At 39.6% G+C, this 12,674-nt stretch overlaps 1 protein-coding gene across 5 annotated transcripts in view; it reads left to right on the top strand.

Annotated features, from left to right (window-relative positions):
• The window catches only part of FBN2 (fibrillin 2), a 169,338-nt gene that overhangs the window by 99,371 nt on the left and 57,293 nt on the right, over window positions 1–12,674 (top strand). For all 5 annotated transcript variants that reach the window (XR_008574594.1, XM_054808952.1, XM_054808951.1 and 2 more), the window contains exons 23-28: window positions 754–879; window positions 3,880–4,107; window positions 5,268–5,393; window positions 7,766–7,894; window positions 11,048–11,173; window positions 11,873–11,998. Coding sequence is in view for 4 of the 5 variants with exons in the window: in XM_054808952.1 (XP_054664927.1) it covers window positions 754–879; window positions 3,880–4,107; window positions 5,268–5,393; window positions 7,766–7,894; window positions 11,048–11,173; window positions 11,873–11,998 (861 nt within the window). In the remaining variant the exon portion in view is untranslated. The remainder of the gene's footprint in view (window positions 1–753; window positions 880–3,879; window positions 4,108–5,267; window positions 5,394–7,765; window positions 7,895–11,047; window positions 11,174–11,872; window positions 11,999–12,674) is intronic.

Below are 12,674 nucleotides of genomic sequence, written 5' to 3'. Positions count from 1 at the left end.
TCAGCCATATCCATCATCTTGTCTTAGAGAAGAAAATGTGGCATGGTAATGCCCTATGAGTTTAAGATCTTGCAAGAGTCCCTTGAGACTGACCCAGATGCTTGTTCAGAGTAGTGTTCATAGAATCATAGAATGGTTTGGGTTGGAAGGGACCTTAAAGATCATCTAGTTCCAATCACCCTGCCGTGTGCAGGGACACCCTCCACTAGACCAGGGTTGCCCAAAGGCCCAGCCTGGCCTTGAACACTTCCGGGGATAGGGCCTCCACAACTTCTCTGGGCAACCTGTTCCAGTGCTTCACCACCCTCACAGTGAAGCATTTCTTCCTTATATCTCATCTAAATCTACCCTCTTTTAGTTTAAAGGCATTACCCCTTGTCCTACCAGAACATGCCCTTGTAAACAGTCCCTCTCCAGCTTTCCTGTAGGCTCCTTTTAGAGTACTGGAAGGCTGCTGTAAGGTCTCCCTGGAGTCTTCTCCTCTCCAGGCTGAACAACCCCAACTCTCTCAGCCTGTCTTCATAGGAGAGGTGCTCCAGCCCTCTGATCAGCTTTGTGGCCCTCCTCTGGACTCATTCCAACAGGTCCATGTCTGTCTTATGTTGGGAGCCCCAGAGCTGGACAGAGTGTTCAGACCCTAATACAATATGGATGAAGGCCTCTCACTTTCCTTCGTGTAGGTTAAATTCTCAGTAAAGCTGTAGCTGTCTCCTTCGAGTTTGCATATAACTCAACTCTTTGTTTCCCCAACAGATGTAAATGAGTGTGATGTTTTCCCGGGGGTTTGTCCCAATGGGCGGTGCATTAACAGCAGAGGCTCATTTCACTGTGAGTGCCCTGAAGGACTGACACTGGACGGAACAGGGCGAGTGTGTTTAGGTAACACTCAACTCAACTTTGCCAGCTTTTTAGCTGTGTCCAACAGTTGTCCAAAATTAATCTCAGAGGGGTGTGAAAGAATGTTTGGTTTGTTTCTGAATTTCTCTGAAAGCAGTTTGTTAAGTGTATGTTTCAATTTATGCCTGCTTAGATACCAAATGCCTGTGTCAGTTCAGGGAAGACCTATTTCCCTTGGGGGAATATGAATGTTTGTTTTGCCCACAGTGCAATTCATAGGTTTTGCTAGAGTGCTGCCTTTAGTCTGACTCCCATTGATGAACAGCAATGTCTGACTCGCTGGGAGCTGGATGATAAGGAGTCAGCTGGTCAGCCGGCAGCTTGTAATGCAGTGTGAATAGTACTCTTCTCTATTGCTATCTAGTCATTTTGTGAAACTCAGGTACTACCATGCAGCACAAATATGCTGGTGCAAATTGGTCTGCCTGACAGTAATCAAAATGAGTGTAGGTAAAAATAAGACTTCATCTTTGTTGTTCAAATTAATATCTTCTACTGACAAAACATGATGTCCATGAAGTCATACATTTCTCTAGGAAACACTTCAGGTATAAAACATACTGAACCGCCGTGAAAGGTCAAGAAAACAGAAGTATCCTGTAGCAAGTATATTTAGTATTATTAATCTGCATCTTTGTAAATCAATGGTCAGAGATGAAAAAAGATAAAGTCAGGGTACTGGATGTTTAGAATAGATTCTGGAATCCATATTAATTTTTCTTCCCTTTTCTAAGGACTGTAAAAATATGATTACTGACAGCATTGATTTATTTTAAGAAAACAGTGCAGAACAAAAAAAAAAATTTCAGCCCTTGCTTCATGTCAATGATTTTCCCACTCTAACCTTTTTTTTTTCTGTATTTCAACAATGTTCTCTTTCCTCAAGCAGCTTCAAATTTAAGCAAACACTTTTGCTTTAATTGCACTATGCCTTACCAATAGCTGATGCAAACAGTTACCAGGTTGTGGAGTGTTTTAATGTGAATGTAATTCTAGAGGTATTTTTTAAAATAAGCAGAATTTTGAAATGAAGCAGATGTGTACGATCAGTATAAATGTTTCAGAAAAAAGAAACAATTCAAACCCAAGTCTGCCCAGAATGCACATATCTGTTATGTTTGTGCATATCATATGCAGTTTTATGTGTTGGGCTTTACTTGATACTCCACACACACCGCCAAACGCACCCAAACTTAGTAATTCTGTTGCCAGTCACTGGCATCTGTGGCCATCAACCCTGTGTTATTTCTAAATGAGAAATTTGCTAAGGACAGGTGCGAATTGTTAATAGATGTAATGAAAAGTTGGAATAAAGGAGCCATCTTCAAGCAAGACGCAGGATTCTTTTACCCTCAAAGCCATGACCCCTTTTCTTATTCTAATGAAAAAACGACCTTGTACTTCACAAGATATGTGTCTTCTCCTATGCTACACAAGCACCGTGTACTATGCCATGTATTTCTGAAATATATTTATTTCCTGAAGGATCCACTACAGTGATTTTAGTGCAAACAAATATGTATGTTTGCTGAATCGCTGGAAATGAAAAAAAATATGATCTCGATGTGGAATAGTTTGCAGGAAACTATGAATATTCTTTAAACAATTTCCATTTCTTATACTTGCTTCTAAATTGTTTAACCTCAGAAGTGCATAGGGTAAATTGATATTGTAAATCTGCACAACTTTGAAGGGCTTGTGTGGAAAACAGTTCAGCAACTCATCTGTGTTACTTCTAGATTTTGCATCTTCTCCAAAGCTTTTTGCACTAAGCATTTAAAAGTTCTGTTAGGTTTGCTAAAGCCTAACTTCCAGTCCAATATATCATATGAAACATTAATGCTTATATTTATCCTGAAAATACAGCTTGACCTCCATTCCATTTCAGTCGTGTCAGGCGGCTCTAAAATATGTCCAGAATTTATTTTATCTGACATGGTGTGTCCTTGTGATCTTCCTTACAGACTGAAAATAACTCTTTTTTCCTGAAGAGCATTAAGCTACCAATTAATTTCTGTATAGTATCACAGACATCTTTTCTAGCACTGCTGTAATCAATACTGTCCATTTCCCATTATTGATATTATTTGTCAGATTTTTGGAGTTTGGGCATAGAAATTCTCCTATGTTGTAGAAATTAGCATGTAGAGACTAAACAACCCATTTTTTATACCAAATTTATATGTTAACAAATACTAATTTTTTTTCTAAAATTTTTAAACTATTTTTCTTTACTGAAATACCAGTAAGTGAAAAGTGTGGAATGTCCTGATGCTTTCAAATGGGTTATTATTGTTATTTTTTACTGTATGTGAGATATAGCAAAGGTGATTTTTTTCTGCATACAGACCAGTGCATGGTACTTTTCCTAATATTGAGTATGCAAGTACAGATTTTGCCTGTACACTTGGTTGATCTATCTTTTGGTTAACCTACTTTTCTGCAAATAGGACCCTTGAGTATAACCATAATTAATTTTTCTGGAAACCATCTAGTTTTCTACTGCTAACTGGTGTTAAAGTAAGCCTAACAATGGTCGTCATTTTTTTTTTAATTTATTCCTTGTATTATTAAATTAACTTAATAATATAAACATAGGTAGGAATATTTTTTTTTGCTGTGAATGCAAGTCAATTTGTAAATGACAATACCTGATACAGTAAAGAAATACATGTCTCTCTACTATCAAATACACATAGAAACCTAAAAAGAACAATCATGTCAGAGTAATGGTATATCTTGATATTGGGAGACCACAAAAGAAATGCTTGTATTTTTATGTGGTACAACAGATATCCAGAAACTTAACTATAGTGCAATATTAGCAACTTCAAATGGTTGAACATTGTGCAGAAATGTAGACTGTTGAGCAGAAATCTGTCTCCCAGAAACTGATCCTCACATGTACTCGTGCCTTAGAAATAGAAAACCAGAAAACTTTACAAAGGGTAAAATACCTATTTGCTGTTGTAAAATGAGCAGATATACGCATGGAGCAATGCTACCTGAAATGGGATGAAGATGAGTGCATTCAATCTGTGCCTGGCAAGTTTCGTATGGATGCCTGCTGCTGTGCTGTGGGGGCTGCCTGGGGCTCCGACTGTGAGGAGTGTCCTAAACCTGGCACCAAGGAATATGAGGCTCTGTGCCCCAGAGGTCCTGGCTTTTCCAACAGGGGAGATATTCTAACTGGCAGGCCATTTTATAAAGGTAAGGGTTCATTCTTGGATCTAAAAATGAATTATAGGTACCCCTGGGTGAATATTCTAAGAAAATGCCAGGATTTGTGTCTATATTTGTCATGTACTTGAGATGAGAGATGTTATAAAGATGTTTGCCTGAAAGAGCTGACCTTACAGATGGAAAACTCTCTGCTTGCATGGTGCTCAAGAGCGTTAACAGGAGCCTAAAAGGAAGAGGTGCAAAGTTTGAATTTGGTAGCGAGAAAAAAGAAATGACTGTGACAGTACTGAAGGGAGGGGAGCTTTAAATGATGAGAATAACAGAATATGTGCCCTATTTCAAGGCAGTGCTTTGCAAAGAGTGAACTGAAGGTCAGATGAAGTTCCATAAAGTCGGGGAGTTAAGATGTAAGTGTAAAATATTACTAAAATTTGGTCAGGGTTCTCTGGAAGAGAGACTGAAGAAGGATGGGTTCTTTCTATGATTTGCAGAATTAATAAGTGATTAAAAGGGAAGGGTGCCTGTGGCATTAAAATTACAAGGGCAATGATAATGGGGACCTGCAGTGATAAAGAAGTAAATGAAAGCCTTTTGTCCAGTTTTTACTAGCTTCACCTCCTGTAGAGCAAAAACAGAACTGAAGATGCTGGAAAGTGTTAAGAAATCACATCTGAAATATTTTAGGTGACTGAGATCTGAGAAGAAAAACTGTGAATTTCTGTGTGCAGAAGCTGAGGTGATTCGGAAATGTTTTAGTATTGTATTTATTTTTAAAAGGTTGTATTCTGAAAGTTTTGTGCTGAGATATGTTGAGTTCCCTGAGAAAACTAACAGATTGGACCTCTGCTTCACCATAAATAAGCTCTGATTTTCGGGAGTTACTATTCTCAGGCAAAGCTCTAAATGTTCAGTGGTGATTTACTAAACAAATAAGGAATTTAATTCTTGGTCAGCTGCAGGGGCTCAGACATGGAGTTCTGCCTTCCAAGAGTGCATCTCAAGTCATGTCTCTAACAATGTCCCCTTCTGCTTGCCTCCTCCGCTTCATTTTTCCATTCTCCTAACCTGTGTAGGAGGAGGCCATCCCCCCAGTGCCTTGTAACCCAAACCCTGCCTTTTATGCCCAATACAATTGGTAAGAAGGAACAGCTGTAAGAATATTCTTTTCGTTTGTTTTTATTTCATAGATATCAATGAATGTAAAGTGTTCCCTGGTATGTGCATGAATGGTAAATGCAGAAACACAATTGGAAGTTTCAAATGTAGATGTAACAGCGGGTTTACTTTAGATATGGAGGAAAGAAACTGTACAGGTAAGTCTTGCATTTTCTCCAGTTTTTCCTAGAATCATAGAATAGTCCAGGTTGAAAGGGACCTCAAAAGATCATCTGCTGCAACCTTTTGTGGGAAAGGGAGCCTAGGTGAGATTACCTAGCACGCTATCGATCTTGAAAACATCCAGTGATGAGGATTCTATCATGTCCCTTGGGCATTTTAAAGGAACTTGAACTTGTTACATGGTTTGGTGATCTGGCAACTTAATGTCATTCATTTCCTTCAGTTTCTAAGAGCTTAATCTGTGGACAGAATGGCCAACTGTCTTAAGTTTCCCTTTCAGAAAGTGATTCTTTAATAAATGTAACATTCCTCTTGTATAAGTACATTACGAATTTTTTTAATTGGTGTTAAAGATGCTCAGGTCGTGCTCTAGCAGTACAAACCCAAAAATCAAGAAGGATCACCAGCGAAGCCAAGTTCAGTGTTTTAACATGCATATTAACTTAATTTACATTCCTTACTCTCTGGTCATTGTATTGCCAAATGAATTTAGAGACTCCACTGCAAATTAATTTTCTTTTAGATGATGATAGCCATGCACACAGAGGCAGCTCTGTGATTCTGACATCAGTGCAATGTTAATTCAAGAAGAGGCATGCATTTAATTTAAAAGTTTAATATTTTGCTATTTATTGCCTGGAAAAACTGAAACAGAAGATAAGCTTAATAGTTTTCTGGTTATGAGAACGTGGATGCCTGTATTGTGGGTGGCTCAGTGCTGAAAATGAAGGAGGTTTTATTATACCACACAGGCATCTACGAGTGAGTCTGAGTAATATGAAGTGTGGGTGGTAAGGCGTGTTAACTGAGGTTGGTCTGGATGTTAATGTTGCCCTAACTGGTGATTTCCTTGTTTTTGTAGTGATTGTATTGATGAGAAATGCATTTAACAAACTTTATTTCTAAACTAACAAGAATAGGTCAGAAAACTTCTCCCTACAAAAGCTTTTTTTTTGGTTCTGTTTTCCACTGAAAGTTTGTTCTGATAAAAATATTCCACTGAGCAGCTGTAGAGAGCCAGGTTTTATTAATCAGATTACTTTTATTTTTTTTTTAAATTACCAACACAATGTTTTATAAAGTCTGCAGGAGGCCAGATACTCTGTAACATCCCAGGCCCACCACGTGGGTTATCATCCAACAGCTCCACACATCTGTGTGTGAGGACTGAAATATCTTCACCCAGCAGAAACCTGGCCATGGGGAGTGACACAGAGGCAAAAGAGACCCTTGCATATGGTGAAAAAACCCCGTTTTAAATTTTTAGCTGTTTCTTTAGTTAAGCTTATACTTGCGTAGTTTTATTCAACCACATAAACAAATGAGTCTACTTGCCCAGCTCAACAACTGCCAATATGTTGATGCTCTTCTCTGATTCCTTGCTTCCTGGACTTCTTGGATGACACATCCAATCCTATACCCTAGTCTGGACTAATGTTTTAATTGTTTCAAATATGATGTTGTTTTTATTCTGTGTAAAGACTTAATGATTTCTTAATGTAAAAATTAATAATACAGTAGTGAATGAAGCTGAAGGTAGAGGGTATAGTGGAGAACATGAAACAAAGGCATTGAGCCCCAGTTCACCCCAAAAACACTGGATGGGCAGTAGAGTAAGGAAGAGAGAAGTCTGGAAAGGTGTGAGGAGATAGTAAATAACAGGCTATCCAGTTCTTCTTTCCAGTCCTTTGCTTCAACACTGACCTGTTTGAGGGGATCATATCCATATCACAAATTCCTCTTTAGCTTCCTGCCTCACTACCAGTTTGTCTTACCAAAGAGCTCTTCCTTCTCTTCTCTTTTACCTTCTACAAACCTGCTATAGTTTTCCACAGTAAGTTTCATTCAAACCTAATTAATAAGATAACCAATGAACTGTAAATCTAGCTTTTACAGGAGCTACTTAATTCCTAATGGAAAGGGTATATGTCAGTTTATAATGCTATTACTGGATAAATGTCTTCATAATAAGCAATTTAATATCAATGGCACTGTAGCCATGGAGTCAGTTGATACCTCTGTAATAATAACAACTCAGAATTTGTTATAGTTAGTAATTTTCTTAGAATCTAACCTTAAATTATATTTAATGGAAGCCTACTTGTTACACAGTTTAATCTGTAGTTGAGAGCTCTGAAGGCATTGCATTATGAATCTTTCACAAACTGTTTCACATAATCAGATATTCCTTTAAATATTAAATTAATTTCATTTTTCTGTTTTGATTTATATACTATATATGATTTCTGTAGAATTAATTTATAATGGCCATGTGTTCACTTCTGTGAAAAGCATGATAACGTTAAACTCTGTTTTATTTTTCTGCCTCTTCATTACTATAAAATAGACATTGATGAGTGCCGGATCTCCCCAGACTTATGTGGAAGTGGTACTTGTGTCAACACTCCTGGAAGCTTTGAGTGTGAGTGCTTTGATGGTTACGAAAGTGGATTTATGATGATGAAGAACTGTATGGGTAAGTGTTGCCAGGATGACCTGGAGTCATTTACTATACAAAGCCTGACTGTACTCTACTATACTAGCTCTGCTCCAGTGAACATTTTATGTGTATAATTTTTGTGACATCTTGAACAAATGAGTCACATAACCGAACTATACATATAGCTTTGCTTGTTCTTTTTACTAATTACTTTTACACATTTCTGTATAGATATTATAGAATTGCAGCAACTATTCGTTCATGTAGTTTAAAAATGGCTAATGAGGTATCCAAACATTTGGTAAAGTTAGGAATAGAAGGCTGGAGTTCCAAAAGTAGTGGGATTCACTTTTTCTTGAATCTTCTAGAACTCAAAAAATTCTGAGAGCATTTCCTGAAGAATTACATCTCTTTAATCTGTCTAAAGTTGTAAGAATAGATTTGGAGACACCAAAAGTTACTAGCCACCTTAAAAAAATCTTGAGGTAGTGTTGCGGAGTATTTCCTGAGATGCATCATGAAATATATAATGAAAATGAAAAGTCTGAGATTTTCATCTTGATGAGGCTGAATGGGTCCTCCTTCTTGCCCTTCTTGAAGTTGGATTGACATTTCCTCTCCTTCCACTCTAAAGATCCTTGGTAATTTCCATGACCTTTCCAGGATGGTCAGGAGTGGCTCCAAAATGACATTGGCTGGCTTCCTTAGCACTCATGTCCTTTGTCAGCAGTTCCTTTCCCCTGTTTCCCCTCATCTTTTTGCTGCTGCTGTTATACCCTTCACATCCCTTGTCAGGGTCAACTCCTGGTGCCTTTGGCTTTCCTAACCCCATCCCTACACACTCAGACAGTGCCTCTGTTTTTCTCTTGCATCACTTGTCCCTGCTTTTGCCTCTTTTAAGCTTTTTGTGTTTGAGTTTTGTCAGGAGCTTTTGTGCTCGTAATTGAACTCAGATAAGTGTTCCTATGCCCCTGTGTGCCAGGAGGCCGTGCAGGCTGCCTGCCACCTTTATTTAATTTCCTGCAGATTGAGATGCTTTCAGACTCCAAAACATGATATGCAAGTCAGCAAAAATACCATTGCCTGAATCACAGATGACCATAACAAAAGCTAAACTCTGGAAGCTGAATAGCCTTCATGAGAGACAAAGTACAAATGCAGAGAATCGATACCATATGGTGGAAATGTTATCTGTAAGATAGAGAAGCAAGATGTCAGATAAATAAGCAGAGAGTGAGGACATAAGAAGGGAAGTGACTTCTTCAGGGCCTTTCGCAGGAACTAGGAAAGGGACCGCATAATGTTCAATGAAAACATTTTGGAGCTGTGAGAACTATCCAAGCAGGAGTATAGCAAAAGAGATGAATTCTATCATCAGGCAGTTTCACCCTCATGGGAATAACTTGCAAAACCCAATGATATCTTGGCTAAATTCTCAGGCTAATGAAAGATAACACTAGTCTGTCAATCTGAGTGTCTCTAGTTTCAAGGATAGTTAGCCATAATGCTTCCTGGAAGTCCAAAAATGTGAATGCATCCTGCACCTTGAACATCTTTTGATCATACTTCATCCACATCTACAGCGTTAGCTGTTTTTATCAGGTTTGTGAGTGTGGTGGGTTGAGCCTGGCTGGGGGCCAGGTGCCCACCAGAGCCGCTCTCTCACTCCCCTTATTCACCAAACAGGGGAGAAAAGGCATAACGAAATGCTTGTAGGTCGAGATAAGGACAGGGAGAGATCACTCACTAATTATCGTCATCAGCAAAACAGACTGAACTTAGAGAGGGAATTCATCTAATTTATTACTAGGCAAAACAGAGTAGAGGAATGAGAAAATAAAATCAACTCTTAAAACATTTCCCCCCACCCCTCCCATCTTCCCGGGCTCAACTTCACTCCCGGCTTCAACCCTTCCCCCCCCTCAGCGGCACAGGGGGACGGGGAATGGGGGTTATGGTCAGTTCATCTCACGATGTTTCTGCCGCTTCTTCATCCTCAGGGGGAGGACTCCTCTCATCGTTTCCCCTGCTCCAGCATGGAGTCCCTCTCATGGGGTGCAGACCTTCAGGAGCAAACTGCTCCAGCATGGGGTCCCCCACGGGGTCACAAGTCCTGCCAGCAAACCTGCCCTGGCGTGGGCTCCCCTCTTCACGGGTCCACCGGTCCGGCCAGGAACTTGCTCCAGCGTGGGCTTCCCACGGGCCGCAGCCTCCTTCAGGTGCCTCCACCTGCTCCGGCATGGGGTCCTCCACGGGCTGCAGGTGGAATCTCTACACCCCCTCATCCTTCCTCCATGGGCTGCAGGGGGACAGCCTGCTTCACCATGGCCTTCACCACGGGCTGCAGGGGGATCTCTGCTCCGGCGCCTGGAGCTCCTCCTCCCCCTCCTTCTTCAGTGACCTTGGTGTCTGCAGAGTTTCTTACATCTTCTCACTCCTCTCTCCGACTGCAAAAGCTCTCCCTAAGTGTTTTTCTTCTTCTTAAATATGTTATCACAGAGGCGCTGATTGGCTTGGCCTTGGCCAGCGGCAGGCCCGTCTTAGAGCCGGCTGGCATTGGCTCTATCAGACACAGGGGGAGCTTCTAGCAGCTTCTCACAGAAGCCACCCCTGTAGCCCCCCCGCTACCAAAACCTTGCCATGCAAACCCAACACAGTGAGTCAAATAGTCAGTCTGTTATTATAAGCTGTAGCAAGCATATTTCTCAGCCATACAATGACATACGCAGGAGTTATCAAACTGAATAGCCATTTAGTTACAAGTTTACACACACATCTCCATTAACGGCATCCATAGACAACAATTTCAATGCATACATAAATAAGTGTCTGGTTGCATTAAGAAGCACTTTTTTGAAAATTTCATCACATTAATACATTGTCCTAAATGGCAACCCTCCAAACAGTTGCTGTCTTTTGTTGTGTCCTGTGTCTCTGAGAATACTTAATTTTGAATGATGAGTTTCTGGTTTTCTTGAGGGGAAAACTACCCATTTTTAGGGTTAATAAAGTATAGGTTTTTTGTTTGCTTTGTTACGCAGTATGAGGAAACGAGCAGCACTGCTTCAACAAAACAATCCTTTTCTTTCTGACCTCCAGATTTTGTCACTTACAGACACTGAGAATTGCTTTTCTCTTTGTGGCTCCTTAGTAATGATTTCCTATTTATTTATCATGGTTTCTTTGCAGATATTGATGAATGTGAACGCAACCCTCTGCTGTGTAGAGGTGGCACATGTGTGAACACTGAAGGAAGTTTTAGGTGTGACTGTCCTTTGGGACATGAGCTGTCACCATCACGTGAGGAATGCATAGGTGAGTTTCGACTCAGAATAGTCTTCTGCTTTCTAAGAAGAGCGGTCATGTGTGGTATGAAAACTTCTTGTCTTTGGCAAGGATGGAGTCTCAGAAATTTCTTACACAAATTCATGCTCCTCCTTTATATGAGTATCTTCAAATTAAAACCTTATAACAGATCCTGTAAAATCTCCAGTGCCCTTAACACTGCTGACTTCAAAGAGGAGTATTTCACCAGGCCTCTTAGGGATTATTTAGCAACTCAAAAGACTGTACAACTCATGTTGGCAACTTTCAAGTAAAATACATACAAGCACAAAGTGAACTTTGTGCCTACAGTCAGAAAAAAGTATTGTCCCTTATTGAAATGCACATGCTCCTTCTTGCACATAATTCACAAAAATGGTGAAAAAATGCAGAAACCATGATATTGTCACTTTGGTTTCTGTGTTTGATGCATAGCTGCTTCAAGAGTTTGTTTAAACCAGCAGACTGTGCAGTTAATGCTCACAGACCAGAAACAAAGAAGATAAAACTTTGGACACAGGCTTAAACATTCTGTTCAGTGCTCAATACCTTGAACTGGAACATGCTAAAAACAAGAAATTGAAAGCCATCAGTTTAAAACATTGCCTCTCACCCTCTTTCTCTGGCATTTGAGCAGTTAGAGGCTGCATTCTGAATAACAAGTAATTGATACGGGTGATTTTTTTCCAGATGTAAATGAGTGCTCGTTAAGTGACAATCTCTGCAGAAATGGCAAGTGTGTGAACATGGTCGGAACATACCAATGTTCCTGTAACTCTGGGTACCAGGCCACTCCTGACAGACAAGGTTGCATAGGCAAGTATTGTACACCTTCACCTGTGTATTTGTGCTTCAGTGTATATTGTTTCATCTGTCTTTGTTTTTATTTAATTTCATACCTTCCTTTTGAAACTGAGCAGGGCCACCTTCTCATCTGCTATTAGGCATATCATGAAATATTGTGGACCCTTATTTTAACTTAGAAATACAAAGAAGGTATAAAAAGATTGTTGCTGTACTGAACACTGCAGAATACTTTCAGAAAAACTATTCTTGTGGTACTTCTCCAGTAAAATGAGAGGCTTGAGCTAACAAACAGAAAATACGTCTTGATTTCTTGATTGAGAAAGAACAGCCCCATGCATTGATAGTTTCTCTTTCACTTTTTTTTCCTCATTGTATGCATCTCTTAAATTCTTTACTATAGTAATACTGAATTATGTAGTTGTCATCACGTTGGTAAGGAGAACAGAGGTATTGAGAGTTTTTTTATCTGTTGCATTGTTGGGGTTTTATTTGCAAAAATATAAATTTGTGCTACATTTCAAGCTTTAGTGAAACCCAAGTTTCTCAGGACTTTTCCTTCTTTCCTTTCCACATGTTGTCTTTTGTGCTATTTTTTTTACATCCCTAGTCAGACATTTGAACAAAAGCAACAGCTGAAAGTAACCACTTGCTCGCACAGATGAAAATACAGTTGAAAGAGAGAAAG

The sequence above is a fragment of the Grus americana genome, chromosome Z, assembly GCF_028858705.1.
Source record: "Grus americana isolate bGruAme1 chromosome Z, bGruAme1.mat, whole genome shotgun sequence".
Classification (NCBI taxonomy): Eukaryota; Metazoa; Chordata; class Aves; order Gruiformes; family Gruidae; genus Grus; species Grus americana.
The sequence above is the reverse complement of the archived record's forward strand: the minus strand, read 5'-3'. Positions and strand labels throughout refer to the sequence as shown.